The 19939-nt window shown below is 57.2% G+C and overlaps 1 protein-coding gene across 9 annotated transcripts; it reads left to right on the top strand.

The window, feature by feature from the left end:
- Positions 1-1814: 1814 nt before the first annotated feature.
- Fcho1 (FCH and mu domain containing endocytic adaptor 1) lies at positions 1815-18248 on the top strand. 9 transcript variants are annotated; one of them, XM_021638105.2, is made up of 28 exons: positions 1816-1954; positions 5568-5608; positions 6200-6274; positions 9063-9154; positions 9950-10024; positions 10162-10303; positions 10468-10620; positions 10761-10865; positions 11595-11693; positions 11781-11877; positions 12363-12407; positions 12519-12591; positions 13023-13047; positions 13251-13308; positions 13681-13859; positions 13940-13964; positions 14280-14331; positions 14548-14642; positions 14781-15023; positions 15527-15633; positions 15727-15814; positions 15906-16014; positions 16505-16660; positions 16853-16985; positions 17185-17384; positions 17530-17585; positions 17833-17997; positions 18080-18248. In XM_021638105.2, exons 3-28 carry the CDS (start codon positions 6248-6250, stop codon positions 18103-18105), a joined length of 2625 nt encoding a protein of 874 aa, XP_021493780.1. In that variant the 5' UTR covers positions 1816-1954; positions 5568-5608; positions 6200-6247; the 3' UTR covers positions 18106-18248. The 9 variants fall into 9 exon arrangements, with proteins under 9 accessions (XP_021493776.1, XP_021493780.1, XP_060237981.1 ...); XM_021638101.2 differs by having other exon boundaries at positions 1815-1954; positions 14548-14651; positions 15527-15814; XM_060381998.1 differs by having other exon boundaries at positions 1875-1954; positions 5550-5608; positions 14548-14651; positions 15527-15814.
- The last annotated feature ends 1691 nt before the right edge of the window (positions 18249-19939 follow it).

Raw genomic sequence — 19939 nt, forward strand, 5'->3', positions numbered from 1 at the left:
TACCTCGCCGGAGTCCCCAGGAGGCTTTGGAGGCGACGGAAGAGCTAAAGGTGAAATGAGCTAAAGCTAAAATGACTAGTCAGAAGGGAAGCTGGCGGGTGGGCGCGGCTCGGTGAGCACAGCGGCTGAGTGCGCGCAGAAACACCGAAAAGCATTCCCAAAAAACAAAACAAAAGAAAGCCGTGCAGTGCTGGAAGAGTCCTGCAGGACCAGCCACTCCGAGGCGCTGTTCCACGGGATTGGGCAGGGCCCGGCTTTCGTCCTGCCTCGGGCCAGGGTCACTGGGGTCATAGTTTGCCAGCCCCTGCAAAGCTGCTCACTTCCCAGAAGGGTTGCTGGGGTGACGCTTATCTCCAGTTGAAGCCCTGCCTCCTAGTGTGCCCATCATGTCGCAGCCGCCTAGCTGGGAGTTACTGGTGGACTCATCCGGTGATGACCAAATCCTAGAGCAGACGCCTCCAGAAGCCGCCTCTGAACACCCAGTTCTCCACACGGAGCCCAGGCTAGCCTCTGAAGGCAGGAAGTACTAGGTAGTCAGTGGTTCCCGCTCTACTGCTGAATACAGTGCAGCATCACACATCTAAACCCGCTCTCGTTCGGGCTCCGTGGCAGAATAGTTTATTGTGATGACCATCATGAAAGGAAGTCAGACCGGCGGCTCAGGCAGGAGCCAGGAGGCAGGTGCAGAGGCCACGGAGGGTGCTGCCTACTGGCGTGGTCTCACATGGCTCGCTCAGCCTGTTTGCTTATAGAACCCAGGACCACCAGCCAGGGATGGCCCCACCCACAGTGGGCTGGGCCTCCCACATCAATCATAATTAAGAAAATGCCTTACAGCTGGGTGTGGCGTCAGGCCTGAGCCTGTAATCCCAGGACTCGGGAAGCACAGGCAGGCAGATCCCCGGGAGTTCAAGACCAGCCTGGTCTACAAATAGAGTCCAGGACAGCCAGGACTACACAGAGAAAGCCTGTTTCGAAAAACCATAAATAAATAAATAAATAAGAAGGAAAAAAAAAAAAAAAAAGAAAATGCTTTACAGCTTTATTCCATAAAGGCGTCTCCTCAGCTGAGGCTCCTTCCTCTCTGATGACCTGAGCTTGTGTCTAGTTGACACACAACCAGCCAGTAAAGTCACCCACTGAGATGTGTGTATAAATCACACACACGCTCACATGATCACACGATCACAATGTTCCTTCTTATAGTTCACCCTGGTGAACTATCTCCATGACTTCATAGCCAGAGATATGACTGAGTCATGTAGAGAACGCGGCAGGTTGTGGGGACAAATGGCCCGGAAGGACCTGGGAGGCCGGAGCACCGGGTCCTGCACTCCAGGCCAGCAGTACGCATGGCCACGTGTCCCTGAATGGAAGGTTGAAACGGAGCCCAGGCCAGGGAGTTGTAAATTTCTCAGAGTTGTCATCTGGGGTGACTGAACACAGCGTGGCTCCATCACCAGCACACACAGCCTGAGTAAATAAACGAATGATGTGCAGTATGAATGGATGGACCAGAGTTGCTGTGTGACTTCCAAAGCAACTTTCAGCCCTCTCTGTTCTTCAGGGCTCTTGTGAAATGAGGCTCCAAGTATTATTATTACTATGTATTACATAATATATTATTAGATAACCTCACTCACAGCTTCGGAGGGCTTGGTTCTTCCGTGAACCATGCACGCAGTAGATAATAAATGCTGCTCCCTCTACCCTCCCTTGTTTCCGCTGGACTGACAGGTGCAGAAAGTAGAAGCTTCTCCTGTCGCTTTAAAATATGCAAAATAGCCTGCGGGTGAGTGGCGCGGTTCAGCCAACCAGCGCAGGGTTCGTGAAGCGCCGCGGGGCGGAGCTCCTCCTGGCCACACCCCGTAAGCCGGGCCAGCCGCGGGCTCTGCAGGGCGCTGGGAAGGCGGGACGCGAGTCCGGAGCGCGCAGGTGGCCGCGGCGCGAGGCGGTGAGTGTCCCCGGGCTCGGGGCCGGGGCGGGGGGCACAGCGGCCACCCTGACCAGACCCGAGCGCAGGTGCAGCCTGCAGAAAGCGGAGCGCTGCTCCCCTGCATCCCTCAACCCTGGGCTGGGAGGCGGGGACCCCTTCGGGACCCCCAGATCTCCTCTGGGGTCTCTAGACCGCAGCTCGCTGGCCCTAAGGTGCAGGTACCTTCTTCGCTGCTCGTGAGCGCTCCCATCCTCGCCTGCGAGCCGAGGTTTTCTCCTTCATTGCACCTCCCTGGGGTTGACGGGCAGGTGGGGGCTCTGCAGGGCGGGGGCGGGGGGTGTGGAGCGTGGGGTCCCCTCCCTTGCAAGCCGGGCCTGGAGAGGCCTGGAGCCTGCACCGGGCACTCCCGCGCTCTGTGAGGGGGGTGGCTGGCATATGCTCCCAGGGACAGAATTAGGATGGGGTGCGGAGGAGGTGGCAGCGTGGCCGCCCCTCCGCTTGCCGGCTGCGTCGCGAGACCTGCTTCATGGTGACCTTGGGCAGGTGACAGCACCTCTCTGACCCTCTGTCTCCTCTTCGGAATGTAGAGGGTGAAGAGGCCAGACTGTCTCAGATTCCCAACCCTAGTGCCCCATTTTTGCTAGATGGGGACCCCAGTCTTGGGCCAAAGGTTGAGAGAGGCTCAGTTTCCCGCACTTTAAAATGGGTTGAGTCTGGTCATTTCAGTCCTCTGGAGGCTGCGGCCATGAGGTCTACAGCTTGAGGCCAGCCTGGGCTACATAGCCAGACTCTGCCTCATAGAAAAGCATAAACAAAAACAAACCATGATATTGATTGATGGGTACAGTCTGGCCTTGGGAGAGGAGACATAAGGCCAGGCCAGGCTAGTTCCCACCTGACCATAAGACTGACTGCCCACAGTCAAGACCCGCCCTCAATCAAGACTGGACTCTAGTCACCCTGGTCCCACTGGTGTGGCTGCCTGGGTCACACCCTGACCCACATACCATCACCTACCTACGCCAGGACCAGCCGGTTCCTGGGTGGGGTTCCAGGTGGGAGATGAGGTACTTAATTCCTGCCCCTGCAGGACAGTGGGGTGATCCTAGACAGGAAGCCTGACACCCCCAAATTTGTATACTCAGATTGGACTGGCTGAGACTTCTGTGAAATGGGCCGAAACCCTGTGGGAAGATCAGAGGTGACTGTGGGAGTGAGGGCGTGCTGTAAATATTACTTATGATATTAATTATGATATTGTCCTCATTAAATGGGGTCACAGCCAATGAGAAAGTGAGATGTCTTTGAAGGGTTTGGCCAGAGTCATCAACATCTCATGGACTGGGGGTACACAGTGGTGCTCAATGTGTGTATGTGTGTTGAAGGCTGTCACAAGGGTCTCAGTCTCTCCATGGAGTACTGGCTGATGTGGGGGGGTGTCACACAGCAAGTGGCCAAGTGCTGTGGGCACAGCCAGCCTACACCTGTCACCCAGAGCACCAGCTTGACACCCAGGCGCTGTTCACACACCTAGGCCCAAGGTTTTGGAGAATTAGTATCAGGGAGTGGTGGGGTGCTGTGTGTGTGTGTGACCCTGAGCAAGTGTCTGTCGGTCTCTGGGTCTCATTCTAGTGGTGCAGAGGTCAAGAAGCCCTGGGTTCTCTTAGGCCAAAATATTTTTAGGGGCCTCTGGTGGTATTTTAATTTTTTTCCAAATTACAGGGATAAAAAAGCAAAATGAACACACCCCAAGAACATGGGGCTGAGGGATACCTTGTAGCATTTAATATTTACAAATCAAAACTGTGCATGGTGGCTCATGCCTGTCACCCCAGCGCCCAGCAGTGGAGGCAGGAGGGTCAGAAATTGGAGGTCATCCCCTGCTACATAATAAATTTGAGGCTACATGAGAGCTTGTCTAAAAACAAACTTTAACCTGCTGGTCCTAAAGTAGTTGTAAAGAATATTTGAGTTCCCCTTTCTAAGGAGCGAGGCTTCGCCCATCTGAAAGCCTTGGTTTCCCCTCATGGGCATGTTGGCCTATTGGCCAAGGCAGAGGCTCTGTGGGTGGCCATGCTTATCCTAGTTAGTGTCTCATGCGGCCCCGGCCTGCTTGCTCAGCTCCGAGACCTGTGTGGCTAAGCCCTGTGGCTGTGGGGACGTCCCAGGGGTGCTGGGCGGGAAGGTGACGGTTGGGTTGGGTGGCAGGCAGGGCGGGCCAGGCTTCCTGCCCTCCCCCAGTCAGTGCTGGCGGAAGTGTCAGGGGCTGCTGTGGCCTCCAAGTGCTGACTCCATCCCAAAGGGCCCCGGCCCTCCATGACCATAGGTGAGTTGTTTGACCCCAGAACCCAGTTTTGTCAGTCCAGAACAGGAAGGCGTCCCCCAGTTGTGGCCTTCTGTGTGGAGCCAGTGCTAGCTGTCACTTCCTGGGCCAGGTGGCAGCATCGGGGCCTATCCTTGGTGCCACCTCCAAGTCGGCCCTGGCCCGGTGTGGGTTGTGGCCCGTCAAGGGCTGCTGGCTGGAGTTCTGGGCAGCCAGGTGGGCATGGCCCTGAGAGCTGGTATCTGGCCTGGGTGGGGCAGGGGACAGCATGGAGTATGACCCTTTAGCACAGCCTGTATGTGGTGGCTGTGGCTGTATAACATGAGCTCTGGTGACATTGATGGCTTCCGGGACACCAACACCCATTGCCCAAAAGCCTCTTGATCCTGGTAGAAGTTTATCTGGCCTGATGCAGATGGCTTTTGTGGTCATGGCCCCCAAGGATGCGTGCGTGAGGGCCTGACCCACAGGGGAGATGGATGAAGTTGCCACAGGGGTGTGGTCAGGTCTCTGTCCTTCAGCACACTTTAGGGCTCAGATAAGCTACCTGGCCCCAGCCATGCACCAGCATACAGGGTTGGGGGAGGGAGGTGGGTAGTGCTCCTGCCTGTCACCCCAGTCCTTGGGAGACTGAGGCAGGGGGATGGCCCTGAGTTAGAAGTCAACCTGGGATAGAGTAATACCCTGCCTTAAAAATCAAACAAACAAAAAACCTCACAACATGGGCATTTGGGGCTTTCCTCCCTGGAGGTCAGCCGTCTCACCACGAGGGAAGCACTGCCCAGCTCCAGGCTGGAGGGTGCACATTTGAGACCCCTCAGCTGCCAGACCCTTCCGCGGGACCTGGCATGCCCAGCGTCCTCCTTTTATCTGCGACATGCTGCCTTTCCATGTCTGGCCGGGGGAACCTGTGCCCAGCCCCTCCCCCCATCGGCTCCCACTAGGCGCTGTGACTTGCAGCTCAAGTCCCTGAGGGCCTGAGGCAGGAGGATGCAGAGTCCAGGCCAGGTTTGGCTGCAGAGCAAAAACAAGGAGCAGCTAGTTTGGTGGGTAAACTGAGGGCTGAGGGCTAAGTGGGTCTCCCAGTGAGGCCCGGATGGTCCGGCCCTGTGGTCAGCTGTCCCATCCCGTCTCACTGGGCCTCCTGGGCTCCAACTGTCACTGTGCAGCCCAGCAGCTCATGAAGTATGGATGAGGACACAGGCTCCTGTGACAGCCCTGGTGCCACCCCTCTGTGCCACCAGCCCCGCCCCTATGCAAAGGTTTAGTCTCTGGCTAAACCTCTTCTAGGTTTTCTGTCTCTTACAGATGGAGAAACTGAGGCACAGAGCTGAATGACTTAGAGCAAGGTGAACAGTAGCTTCCGAGGGGTGGTTGGTATTCATGGGGCCCCTGGTGGTGGTGGGGGACTGGCCATGGCATCTCAGGGGACCTGCCTGGGATTCTGACCTCTCAGGCTCATCATTCCCAGACTTTCCCCACAGAAACTACTCTGCAGTTCAAGACACAAAATTCACTGTCCCTTCCTGCCATTTGACCTTGGCAGGTAGCTTCCCCTCTTGCAAAGTGACTCCGTTCCCCTATATCTGAAATGGCCTAGAAGCATTCTGTCTAGAACTCAGTTCATCCAATTACCACTCTGACCTTTCCTCACAAACTCATATCCATGCTTAAACACCCCAGTTGCCATGGCCCTCTGCATCTCAGCTCCTGACCCCTAGCCCATGCCAAGGCCTATAAGACTGGGGCATATGTGCCCTGTTGCCTAGGGCTACGGGATTAAGGCTGAGGCATCTCAGGGGACCTGACTTGTTCCTGGCCTTGGGCCTTCATTTCCTTAGTCCTTCCTGCATCTCGACCCAAGGGAAGGTGGTTGGAATTTCCCTGTTCAAGCCCTTGTTGGTTCTGACTCAGGTCCTCAAACCTATCTCTCTCTTTAGACTGACAGAGGACAGAGGCCACCAGGGGTCTCCACAGAAGCCAACAGGATGTCATATTTTGGGGAACATTTTTGGGTAAGACCTGTATTTTCTGTTTCCTTTTCATTTTGTTCTTCATGGCTCTTATTTTGGTGAAGGCTCATAAAGAGCTATAGAGATTTTTATGGTCAAGGGGGGACTGGGCAGAAAGGAGGTATAATTTCAATCGTGGAGACATGGGTTGTTTTGATGGGGCAAGCACTGAGGATCTACCCTGGAGCTGCATGTGTGTTCTGAGGGCCACACAGTAGAGAGCTGGGTGTGGGGTACAGACCTGGAATCCCAGACCCAGGGAGGCTGAGGCAGGAGAATGGCAGTCCCAAGCAAGCTTGGCCTATAACATGTCTCCACAAATAACATGTCAGAATAACATGGCCTCGCACTGGGCCAGCCTGAACAGATCTGGGTCAGGCCAGCCAGGGAAATTCTCTGGTGGTGGTGGTGGTTCTTGTTTTCTTTTGTTTTGTTTTTCCATCTTAGGGAGTTTGTTTTAGTTTGGTTTGGGGGTGACCTACTCCTGACCTCTGCACCATTGGACATTTAGGTCTGCTGCAAACCAGGTCTGGGGATAAGAGACTCTCATAAGCCACAGCTGAGCCCTGAGAGAGAAGCTTCCATTCTTGGGGACACAGAGCCAAGCAGACCCTGAGGCTCAGCCCCCCTCAGGGCTCCTCAAGCCCAGTTTGCTGAGGCCCTGAAGGCTGCTTTTCCAGGCTGTGCAAAAGCGATCACAGTGGCAGCAAGCATCCTGAGTCCATCTCAGAGCTGGGACGCTGGGTGGCAGTCAAGGACCAAGGTCTCCTCCTCCCTCGGTTGGTTGGGCTAGGGAACTGGAACCACTGAGGACGCAGGAGCAGCCTAGTGCTCCTCCTGGGGGATGGACGCCTAGAATCAGGAAGACACCAGGCTGAAAGGCCCCTTCCTCTCTAGTTGGCCCACAGCTTGCAAAGTGGTAGCTGGTTGCTAAGCAACTGGTTGCTCCTAGCAACAAGCCCCACTCCTTTCCCAGCTGGGCTCCTCTTATTTGCCTCTGCTTTCTTAAAGGGCCCCACCATCCCTTGCCACCTGCAGGCCTCAGTCTTCTCCCTAAGGTCACTGAATGTCTATGGAACCCCCGGAGGTGTCCTCTGGGCTTTTGAACCCCTGTCCTGCAACAGCAGCCCAAATGACTCCACATTTCAGAGCGGTGGTGGCAGCTCCTATGTAGATTGTCAGTGTTTTATATTCCATAGAGGTGTGAAAATGGGGGAAGGAGAAGTCAATGAGTGAAGAGAAAATAGAAGCCACCCAACTTTCCTCCCATGCACACCCCAAGATAGCATGGCTGAGAGGTGTTCAGACCCTTTTGTTCAGGATCCCACTGGCTCAGAGGTTCTCCCCAGAAAGGGGCTGGCCAACCAGCCTCAGTTTCCCAAGGTAGAATAGGAAATGAAAGAAAGTTGTATATTCTGGATCGTGGGTCTGTGGCTGATATATTGGGCTCCTTTTCTGTTTTTGCCCTTCTGAAAACAGAGCCCAGGGCCTCTCAGGTAATAGGCAAGGGCTCCACCCAAGTCACGCCCCAGCCCCTCACTGGGGAATTGTAGGCAGGGGCTCCAACCCCTCACCAGGAGCCCAATGCTGACCAGTATTAGGGTGCTCCTGTTCCTTTGAGATAAGTCAAGGTCAGAAGCCTGGGGAGCTGTGGCAGATGTGTGTGCAGTAGAGGGTGTCAAACTGTGTTAGCATGTCCTTTGGCTGTCACCCAGGGGCTCTGATCAGTGACATAGGCCCTGGACGTCCCTCCCCAGACCCTCGCTGCTGCCCACTTAGACTGAGGCAGACAGTGCTGAGGGCTTGCCAGGTCTGGGAAATGGGCCAGTGTTGGCCTGAGATCATGGCCTAGGCGGCAGTGCCTGGCACAGCCTCACCCGAGGGTTCCCCAGCAGCAGCAGGCGGCTCAGTGGGGGCTGTGTGGGGAGCACTCATTGTTACCCAGAAGGCCCTTGTTACCAGACATACCTCATCCAGAAAGCCATTGTGTGGCATACCATTGCTGCCATTTTTTCACATAAGAGAACCAGGGCTCAGAGAAGGGCAGCCAGTGCCCCAAGTGGCCCAGAGCACAGAGTTGGAAGAGAGGAAATACCGGGTGGAGGGACAGACCGTGACCTCCATGGGAGGTTGGTGCTCTGAGTCGCTGTGGAACTGTGGAATGGTCTGGAGGGTAGCTGGCCGGGCCAGGAGGAAGCTAAGCCATGAGGTGAGGAGCAGGGATACACTAAGGACTTTGAGGGTATCAGCAGCTGTCTGGCAGCAGAGAACCACTGATAACGATGGGTGAGGCATGGCACACTGAGCCTGGGACACTTGGGTATAAGGCTGACCTGGGTGTGTCCCACTCTTGGCTTTGGTAGTAAAGTTCTTGTCATTGCAAGCATCAGGATTTGAGTCCAAGACCCTAGCAGCCATGTAAAATGCTGGCGTGGAGGACATATCCATAACACCCCAGCACCAAGGAGGAGAAGGTCTCTGGGCGTTAGTCATGAGTCTCGGGTTCAGTAAAAGACTCTGACTCAGAAAACGAGGAGGATAGAGGAGAAAGACGGAAGTCAACCTCTGGCCACATAGAGAGACCCAGGAGGCGATGGCCTCAGGACTGCAGCGAGACTCCCAGGCTTCTCTCTGCGGAAGCCAGTCTCTCTGGCTAGTGGGAAAATGCAGCTGATCTGGTTAGGCCTCACCCATCTCTGCAGCCATTTGGCTTCTTGGTCACCAAGGCCTGTCTCTGTTGCTAGGTAACCTGGATGCCCTTCTCTGCCTTCTACTCTCTCATCCCTTACAGGGGGACAAAAACCATGGATTTGAGGTCCTCTACCATTGTGTGAAGCAGGGCCCTGTGGCCACCAAGGAGCTGGCTGACTTCATTAGGGAAAGGTGAGGGCCAGGGCACGCCCACCCAGAGACTCACCCGGGACCGCCCCTCACCCTGGGACACACACACTGGTGGACATGCCCCCACATGGACACTCCCAACCAGGGATGTGTCCACCAGAGCTCCCCCTCAAAGCATCTTCCCTGGGACTCCTGGAAGGATCGAGGGGTGGAGCTCCTGGGGTTGCAGGAATCAGATGCAAGTCCTCCAATCCCACGGGTCCGTTTTGTTTGTTTTTATTTTATTTTCTGCTTTGAACTTATCTGTGTGGAGGGGCAGTGCTCATGCCATGATGTACACATGAAGGGCAGCACAGGAGTTGGTCCCCTTCCACCATGTGGACTCTGGGTATTGAACTAGGGTCTCGGGCTGCAAGTGTCTTTTCCCACCGGGCTGTCTCACTGGCCTACACGCATCTCTTAAACCATGACCCAGGGTCTGATGCTTCTACTGAAAATAAGACGGCACACTCGCACACGGGAGCGACGATCCCGGGCGCTGGCGTCAGACTGAAAACGTGTGCTGTAGGCATGATGGTGCACTCCCATAACTCCAGCACTGGGGAGACTTGAGACCGGAGAATTACCATGGGTTTGAGATCCACTAAGGTCACATAGCCAGACCCTGTGTCAAACAACTAAATAAATAAAAATATTACTTAGATTAACCACAGGAAAACAATTATCCAATCAGTTTCCAAAACTTTTTTTGAGAGGTGTAGAGATGGGAAAACGGGGGGGGGGGGGCTTTTCCCAGGGTATCATAATCTGCCTATCTTTACCCCTTCTCGGACCCAGGGCCAGCATTGAAGAGACATACTCGAAGGCCATGGCCAAACTGTCCAAGCTGGCCAGCAACGGGACGCCCATGGGGTGAGTGCAGGTGCACGCGGTGTGTGTGTTGGGGGGTGACCAGGTGGACACGACTGCCGAGTTCCCTATCAGCAATGACAGCTGTGCTGCATGACGGCCTTGGTGTGCCAGCCGTGCTGGGCTCTGCCTGTCCTCAGGACCTTCGCCCCGCTCTGGGAGGTCTTCCGTGTGTCCTCGGACAAGCTGGCCCTGTGCCACCTGGAGCTGACTCGGAAGCTGCACGACCTCCTCAAGGATGTGCTCCGCTATGGCGAGGAGCAGCTCAAGGCCCACAAGAAGGTAGTGGGCTGCTTCAGCAGGCATGCAGGGGCACGGGGGCTCCCGGGACATGCCTGCAGCTCAGAGTGTGGACATGAGCCCGGAAGAGCATGAGAGGCCCACGGGGTGGGGGTGGGGGATCTCCTGAGCCACTCCCCTTCCCTGCTTCCCCCGCCCCCTCGCAGTGCAAGGAGGAGGTTCTGGGCACTGTGGATGCAGTGCAGGTGTTGGCAGGCGTGGGTCAGCTCCTGCCAAAGTCTCGCGAGAATTACTTGAGCCGCTGCATGGACCTGGAGCGGCTGCGCAGGGAGAACACCAGCCAAAAGGAGATGGACAAGGTTTGTTGGCATCGTGACCAGAAAGAACCAGCATGCCACACAGCGCTGGGCACGAAGCTGTGTGGGCACCCCCACCCCGGCTTTCAGATGGCTTGTTAGGCGGTAAAGCCTCCTGACTATCCCCTGTCCATGGTTCCCAGGCGGAAACGAAAAGCAAGAAGGCTGCTGACAGCCTTAGGCGCTCCGTGGATAAGTACAACTCAGCCCGCGCAGACTTCGAGATCAAGATGCTTGACTCTGCGCTGGTGAGAACCCGGCCCTGTGGATCTCACGGCCCAGTGGCTCTGGCATGCCGTGTGTGTGTGTGTGTGTGTGTGTGTGTGTGTGTGTGATTTAAGGTCAGCCTGGGCATTCTGAGAAAAAAGCAGAAATTGTCATTTGAACCGGTTTGTATGTGGGTTTGCTGAGTGGAGCCACCACTGGCCAGTGGGCGTGGCCGTGTCAGCCTGGACCCAGGCATTCCAGTGGTGTGCTTAGGAGTCGTCTCTGCTGCTGCTCGCGGGTTTCTAGGAACTCCTAGCTGACAGGAGATCTGTGATTGCAAAGGGTATATCTCTAATCCAGCAAGGCCACTTTTCTCTTCTTAAAGATTTAGTTATTTATTACATATAGTGCTCTGCCTACATGTACACCTGCAGGCCAGAAGAGGGCACCATTATAGATGGCTGCTGGGAATTGAACTCAGGACCTCTGGAAGAGCAGCCAGTGCTCTTAACCTCTGAGCCATCTCTCCAGTCCCAAGGCCCCTCTTCTTGAGATGGTCTCACAATGTAGACCAGGCTAGTCTCTCAGAGATGCCTCTGTCTGGGGTCAAAGGCCAGCACACAGCGGGTGGGGGAGTAGCGGTATCCTTTTAACTCGCACCAAAAATCCTAAATCAGAATCTCATTGGTGCCTCCCTAAGCCAGGCAGAGTGGACAGGAGCTGGGCTGAGCTGATTGGTCAGCCTGGGTCTCATGCCCTTCCCCCCTCAGCGCTTTCAGGCCATGGAGGAGGCACACCTGCAGCACATGAAGGCCTTGCTGGGCTCCTATGCACACTCTGTGGAGGACACCCACGTGCAGATTGGGCAGGTGAGAACGCGCCACTCCCCTTGCCCCGCCCACGAAGGCCCCGCCCACCAAGGCCCTGCCCTATTTCTCATGCCTCCACTCACCCAGGTGCACGAGGAATTTAAGCAGAACGTGGAAAATGTGACTGTGGACATGCTGCTCAGGAAGTTTGCAGAGAGCAAGGGCACCGGGCGGGAGAAACCGGGTGAGTGGCAGCCGGGTCTCCCAGACCCTCTCTTTCTTCTTTCAAAAAAATGGCGGCAGTTCCGCATCCCCCAGAAGGCATCTGATGACTGATCTCACCTATTCTCCCTCCAAAGAGGTTATGAAAGGTCAGCTCAGAGGCTGGCTGTTTCTCCAAAGCCGAAGGGAGCCATTGTGGTTGCTGAGCACAAGCTGTCTGTTGAGTGCCGGAGTTTCATAGTCAGGCTTGGCTTCCGTCCTTTTTTCATGCCTTGCTGTGTGACCTTAGTCATATTTCTTAACTTCTCTGAGCCTGCCTCTTCAATCCCCTAAATATCACTAGCCCCCACATTCTGACACACTGTATCCCCAGGTCCAGGTGACCAGGAGAGCCCTGCTTCCCTTGCCGTCTTCATGTTGTCTGCCACACCTAGGTCCCCCTCTCACACCCTCCATCCTGGCAGGCCTGGTTCTGCCCTCAGACTCCCCCATCGTCTTTTGCCCCAGGGCCTCTGGACTTCGAAGCATACAGCTCAGCGGCCCTGCAGGAAGGCAAGTACGTCTGGGCCTGGATGCCCAGGCTAGACCTGGTAGTGTGGGAGGGGGATCTAAATAGAGATGGAGAGAACCTTCCAGAGCTCAGCTGCCCACCTCTGTCAATAGCAATGAAACGTCTCCGAGGAGCCAAGGCCTTCCGCCTTCCAGGACTGAGCCGGAGGGAGCCCCGTGCATCTGTGTGAGGAAGTACTCTGTCCTGGCCCAGGCTAGCCCAGAATCATGCCCCTGCTAGCATAGAAGTCCCCTACATGACACTCTCCCAATCTCAGGCTATCCCAGGATTGCCTTCGGCTGGGCTAGCCCAGAAAAACCACCTAAGCTAGTCCAATAGTGCTACTCCCCAAGTTTGGAACTCCTCCTTTTACCCAGGCAGGGCCAGAAGCTGCTTGGCGCATCGTAGCCTAGGCTGGCCATGATCCCTTCCTTTACCAAGGCTAGTTCTTCAAGTGCTCTACTCTTTGAGGGTATCTCTGACTCAGCTCCCTCATGATACACCCCCAACAGTCTCAGTGAAGCCCCAGAGCCCCAACCTATGGCCCACCTTGGGGCAATATGGTGGGCTCCCCCTTTGGGGGCTCTGACTACTCATCCCTGTTCCTTTGTCCCCAGTGACTTCCTGGAGTCTGATTTGGGGGTGAGTACCATGGGGGATGGTCAGCAGCTGGGGTGGGGGTTGATCTTCAAGTCCTGAAAAGAGGGGCTCAGGGTGGGGCTCCGAATCATGTCTCACCTCTGTGGTCCCCATGTGAGGGACTAAGAGCTCTGCTGTGCCTCAGTTTCCCCCTTGGACTTGTCTACATCCTGTACTGTATTCTTGGTCCTGACCCCTCCCCCCAGGTTCCTCCCGAGGTGGATGACGAAGGCTTCAGTGTGCGCCCCGATGTGTCTCAGAACAATATCCTTTAGGTGACTGTGTCCCCGAGAGGGCAGGGGTGGCTCCTGTGCTACATGATGGGAAAGATGAGCAGGGCTGAGAGGTTGTGTGCCCGCGGGAGCAGAGGCAGGCGGGTCTGTGTGTGAGCCCAGCCTGGGAGTCCCAGGCCAGCCAGGGCTGTGAAGAGAGATCCTCTCTCAAAACACAGACAGACAGACGCAACAAGTGGACTTTTATGGTGGCTATCCTGGGGGCTGCCTGGAAGAAGGGTGCCAGTGTTGGGGTCTAGTGGCTGAATGGGAGTTCCTGGGATAGCGTCCTGAGCAGGAGACAGAACTACTGCACAGGAGGAGTGTGGTCACATTCACGGTTGGCTCCTTGACAGTGGCGCATGTGCGGCCGCGCCCCCGAGGTTCTCCTCTAGTGACTCAGATTTCGACGATGAGGAGCCCAGAAAGTTCTACGTGCATATCAAGCCCGCCCCCATGCGTGCTGTGGCCTGCAGCTCCGAGGCTGCAGCCGCCCAGCTCAGGGCCACAGCTGGCAGCCTCATCCTCCCTCCAGGCCCAGGGGTGAGCCGGGGACCACAGGGGTTCCGGGGCCAGCTGCTGCTGCTGAGCCTGACCTTGCTTGATGTTTTGCTTTTTCGCAGGGCACCATGAAACGTCACTCCTCACGTGAGTAGCTGGCTGCGGGTGTAGGAGGCCTGGGAGGGGACTTGCGAATGATGGCTTGGACAGCTGAGAATGAGAGCCGGCTGCAGACAGGCTGCTGAGCTGCTCTGACCCTCAGAGCTCGAAGGGCAGCAGAGCCAGGCCTAGAGCCAGAGCGGGACTTCTGCACTAGCAGGAGCAGGATTTTGGGCTAGCCTGGGCCAGGGTGGGTCACTTCCTCACACAGATGCTCGGGCTCCCGCCGGCTCAATCCCTTTGCCCACTGTGTTGGTCACCTTGGGCCTCTGGGACAGAAACTCAAGGCTCTGTCTGCTCTAGGGGATGCTTCTGGGAAGCCGCAGAGACCTCGGTCGGCCCCACGCACGGGCAGGTGGGTCTCGCGGGGACATGTCCCTACCTTCAGCTTCCACACACCCTGCCTAAGGTCCCACTCTTGGACCTGTGCTGTGTCTGGGAGGGAGGCCTGTAGACGAGGCTCAAAATTTCAGAAAGCATGGTCTTCCAAGGGAAAGGGACGCAGGGGCGGGGGCCAGAGAGGCCACAGAGTTGTGCCGGTGGCTCCGACCTCCCCTGTCGCTGTCCCCAGCTCTGTGGAGAAGCCATCGGCCTCCGAGGAGCCGCTGTCCAAGAGCCTCTTTGGGCCGCCACTGGAGTCTGCCTTCGACCACGAGGACTTCACGGGTAGAGGGGGTGTGCACTGCCGAAGGCCGGGGCGGTGTGTGGGGAGCAGCAGGGCTCCAACCCAGGCTGGAGCCCCAGAAGAGGGTCCGCTGGTGCGGACCGCAGCGACCATGCCCCTGACCGCCCCCTCCCTCCTAGGCTCCAGCAGCCTGGGCTTCACATCCAGCCCTTCTCCTTTCTCATCCTCTTCCCCTGAGAACGTGGAGGACTCAGGCCTGGACTCTCCGTCGCACGCTGCCCCTGGCCCGTCCCCTGAGTCCTGGGTCCCCCGGCCGGGCACCCCACAGAGTCCACCCACCTGCAGGGCACAGCATTCCGAAGCCAGGGGACCAATGCCCCGTGCACCTTCGCCAGGTCCGTGGGGGCCAGAGGCAGGCGCAGGTGAGCGGGACCCCAGCGGGTGTCCCCGGGCAGGGCGGGTGTCCCCAGGGAAGGCTAGGTGCAGGCGAGGCTTTCCTAGGTGGGACCACCCGATGGGCAGGAGGGCAGGTGTCGAGTTTGTGGCAGTGTGGTGCTGGAGTCGCCCTGGCCGTGAGGCTGGGGTTGAGCTGCAGGAGTGCTACAAGGATGATAGGCCAGAGACAGCTGTGCTGAAGGAGGCTAGCTGAACCCTGCGGCCACCACTGAATGGAGATATCCTTGGAGCAGAATCCAGCCTAGGCAGCTGGCTGGCATGCATGGGAAAGAGCCGAGGCGGCGGGGCACCAGAGTGACAGGGGCTCAGGTGTTCTCACTCTGCCGTCACCAAATCTGCGGCTTACCCTCCTCAGCCTGTCAGTCCTCAGCCAGCAGCCTGTGTGGGGCAGTCCCAGAACCCTGTCTCTCCCTGAGGGCGTTAGCCCTCAACCCTGTCGAGGCTCAGCCCAGTATTGTCCTGACTCTAGACTCCACGTCAACTGCTGACTCCACCAGGGAAGGCCTGGCTGCGCCACCAAGGAGGCCTCGGTCCAGGAAGGTGTCCTGTCCACTCACCAGGAGCAATGGCGACCTGGTGGGTGACATGCTGGTGAGGCAGTGTGAGGAAGCGGCGGCCTCTGCCAGCAGCTCTGGCAGCTCTCAGTCCCAATTCTCTTGTGCCCTGCAGTGCCGGTCACTCAGCCCCTCCCCGCTGGGATCTTCCGCCCCTGGCATCACCCCGGACCGGCCCAGCTTCTCCACCCAGATGGGACATGGTCTGTGGAGAGCCTTGGGGGTGGGTCCCCTTCTGTCTGGGCTGGCTAAGTGCGTGAGGCCTACCCTGCTTCTGACCCCGTGTCCCCACAGGCATCTCCCGAGGCCCCAGCCCTGTGGTTCTAGGCTCGCAGGACACCCTGCCAGTGGCCACGGCCTTCACTGAGTATGTCCATGCCTATTTCCGAGGCCACAGCCCCAGGTAGGCAGTCACAGGGGACAGCAATGCCAAATGCAGGGTCAACCAGAGGGCAGTTGAGTGAGAGACTGGGGAGTCCTGAGGCTGGTCTGTGGCCGTGGGCATTGAGTCAAAGGGACGTGGGGTGGAGACAGGCCAGGGGTGAACAATCCCTGGGGGTGACATCCACAAGATGAGATCTGAATGTTAAGCCCCAAAGAAGAGGAGACTGTTAGACCCTAACCCATGCCAGGGATGTTCAAAACAGCAGCTCATTCTGTTTTGAGATTCTGGTTGCCCAGGAGAAAAGGGATCCGGGGAAGACACTTTCCTTAGTTCTTAAGCCTAGGCTCCGGGGTGGGCGAGGGGGCTGGGAGATTCGTCCGGTAGGAGAGGAAGAAAAAGAAGCTGGGGAGAGGGAACAATGAGAAGGTCTTGAGAGCTTCGGGGCTGCAGGTGGGACATTGCTAGGTGGAGCACAGATACCACACTCAGTCTGTCCCTGGCTAAACAGTTGCCTGGCTCGAGTCACCGGGGAGTTGACCATGACCTTTCCTGCGGGAATCGTTCGTGTGTTCAGTGGGACCCCGCCCCCGCCCGTCCTCAGCTTCCGGCTGGTGCACACGGCCCCTGTGGAACACTTCCAGCCCAACGCTGACCTGATCTTCAGGTGCCTTGCATGGGTGGCCGAGAAGGTCCCAGATGGCCGTAGAGCCAGGGGCCCAGGGTCTTAAGCGCCCGCAGCGCCTCCTGCTAGTTGCTGTGCGGCACGGGGCAGGTGGCACTCCCTCTCTGGAACTACCTCTCCCACCGACTGGCTGAAGTGGGAGGGCGCTGAGGTGAGGATGTCCTGCCTCTGCAGTGACCCCTCCCAGAGTGACCCAGAGACCAAAGACTTCTGGCTGAACATGGCGGCGCTGACGGAGGCCCTGCAGCACCAGGCGGAGCAGAACCCCACCGCCTCCTACTACAACCTAATGCTGCTGCGGTACCAGGTGGGGCGAGGGCAGAGCCGGGCTATCCTGAAATGGGGGCAGACCAGCGCCCTGGCTGGTCTGCGCTCTCCTGCCCTCTGCTGGCCACGTGGGGTACTCCGTCTGGTCCGAGGCCCGGCTGGGAGCGCGCGTGGGAGGTGGAGTGCGGTTGCATAATGCAGGACGCGGCGGTGTTGCCACCGGTCCTTTCATTCCCAAGTTCTCCCGCCCTGGACCCGAGTCAGTGCCCCTGCAAATGAGCGCCCACTGGCAGTGCGGGCCCACGCTCACAAGGGTCTCGGTGGAGTACAGCTACCGTGCAGGCGCCACCGCCGTGTCCACACCGCTCACTAACGTCCAGATCCTGCTGCCCGTGGGGGAGCCAGTGACCAGTGTGCGCCTGCAGCCTGCTGCTACTTGGTAAGCCAGCCCGCCCTGCTGCTGCTCAGGGGCCACGCCCCACGCCTATGCGGGTGGTGAAACCAAGGTTCGGCTGGGCGGTGGGTTTGCATGGGCCATACTGGTAACTCTGTGGAAAGCCTGACCCAGCTTCCCCTGCTACCAGGAACACAGAGGAAAAGAGGTTCACATGGAAGCTTCCAGATGTGTGTGAGGCAGGGGGTGAGTCATGTCTGATGGGAGCTGCTGCATGGGAGAAATCCCTGGTGGGAAGCACTTGTTAAACTGGGGTGCTCTTGTGCTCATGGGACCTGAAGAATCCCAGGGCAAAAATGTCAGGGGACTGGCCTGTGCAAAGGACCTGTGGCGGGAGGGCTTCCCTGAGCCTTGGAGCCTGGATTGAGGGGTTCGCGTGGGCTTGCAAGGTCCGATTTAGCTGAGGCTGACAGCACCTCCCCGGCCCCCGTAGGCTCGGGCCACCTGTCTGCCAGCTGGCAGCCTCAGTCGGGACCCAGTACCCCAAGCCCGGTGGCCGCGCAGTTCACCAGCGAGGGCGCCACGCTGTCTGGCCTGGACCTGGAGCTGCTGGGTGGCGGCTACCGTATGTCCCTGGTGAAGCGGAGATTTGCCACAGGTAGTTGCCAGGTGAGGGGTGTGCTGGGGGTGGGGGGAGATCCCTGACGGGGAGCCCACACGAGGCCACTGCTCTGTCCCAGCAGGGATGTACCTCGCCAGCTGCTGAGGTGCTCACCCTCTTGCCGAGGCTCCCCTGGGCAGGACTCTGGACAGGTGTCTCCATCCTAGCCTGGCTGAGCCAACTGCTCCGTCCTCAAGCAGGCCCTGGCCTTTTAGTATTCTTTAAATAAAGTTTTCTAGCAAAATAAAGAGCAATCCTCTCTCGGTTCTGTTTTCCAAAGCCAGACCAGGAAGGAAGGGAGGGGAGAAAGGGAGTGCTGGTACCCACAATGCACTGTATCTTAGGTCTGTGTGCCCTGCCTGGTCCCTGTCTCTCACAGCTGGGCTACAGGGAGGAGTAGTGAACCTCGCCCTCCTAATGCTGGAACCCGTTAGCACAGGTCCCAGAGTGGTGGTGACCCCAAACTATAACATTATTTTGTTGCTATTTTATAACTAAGTTTGCTACTGTTACAAATCTTAAAATCATACAAATCATATAAACATCTGCAAGATACCTGATATGTGACCCCGAAAGGGGTCTGCACCCACAAGTTGATAACTGCCGCCTGAGAGGGTCGGAGACAGAACCCTAACCTAGTCAGCCATGGCTTGGTGAGGAAGCTGTCAAACAACACTGACACAGGCTGGGAAGCAGTGTAAACTTCCTGGTAGCTGGGGCTGGACAGCAGGCTCAGTGGCGAAAAGCCAGGACTGTTCCCAGCATGCTCAGTGCCAAGAGATCCTGCGTCCTCAGCTGGGCTCCAAGGCACTCATATGGATATAAACACGGATACACGAGTAAAAGAATTAGTCGTAACAAACAAAACAGTTCTTGGAAGCCACGGGAGCCAGAATGATTGTCTGACTCCAGCCTCAGGTTTATCTGTGCCTGCCTGGTCAGGGTCTGTGAGGAGGCAGTTCACATATGCACAAGAAAAGGGATCCTACTCAGGGGTGACCTGATCTTCCTGGGGTAGGGAAGAGGTGGATCATGAGTCTCAAAGGACCCGTGATTCAACCTTGTGGCTCTGAAGATCTCTGACCAAGCCTGGACTGCAGATCCAGAACCTAGAAGCTGGGGGCTCTAGGTGGCTCAGGTGGTGCCCTTCCTAGAAGCCCCCATTGAGGGGCTGGGGGTGTGGCTGTGGGTGGAGACCCTGCCTAGTGAAATAGACAAGAAAAAGAAAGGCTGTGGCTTGAACCCTCAGGCTCCCCGGCCTTCCCACTTTGCTCTGCTGAGAAGCTGTCTGCATTGCCCTGCTATATCGTACAGACAGTTACTCAGACCTCAAAGTCCCGTTTGTATCACCCCCCTCAGGCTATAGAAGTTGGGGCCCAGCAGACGCCCCCAGGCTTAGTCCGCCTTTCTTACCGGTGCTTGCAGATCAGCGGCTGGTCTGCGGCGCTACGTGGCAGGTCACCATCAGCACCTGTGCCTGGGGACACGGCCGCACCCCACAGCACAGGTTTATCTCCCCCGTGCTTCCCTCCCATCCGATAATCACTGAGAACACGGCGCCTCCTGGCAGCTTTAATTTGCTCTTCTTGGGGTGCAGGAAGGCAGGTCACTTTTAAAAAACACAGGAGACCTTTTTTCTCTGGCCTGGCTTTCCTCACCTACCTCCCAGAGCCGGAGGGAGACAGGTCCAAGCAGCCAGGGCAGGCCCTGGGCGGGGTGCCAGTGCCTGCTTATGGTGCTGTGGCTGGTTCCACCGCAGTGACCCCAAAACCGTGCCTTGAGGTGAACATTTGACAGTAGCTGTGGGCTGAGTCACTGCATTCTGATGAGGTTTTCAGCAGGAGGAACTGGTGACACCCTTTCCCAAGGAGTGGCAGTGAGTGGCATTTAGCGCTCTCCCACCCGTGGCAGCCCGGATCACACACACACACACAAACAC

The sequence above is a fragment of the Meriones unguiculatus genome, chromosome 4, assembly GCF_030254825.1.
Source record: "Meriones unguiculatus strain TT.TT164.6M chromosome 4, Bangor_MerUng_6.1, whole genome shotgun sequence".
In the NCBI taxonomy this organism is placed as follows: domain Eukaryota; kingdom Metazoa; phylum Chordata; class Mammalia; order Rodentia; family Muridae; genus Meriones; species Meriones unguiculatus.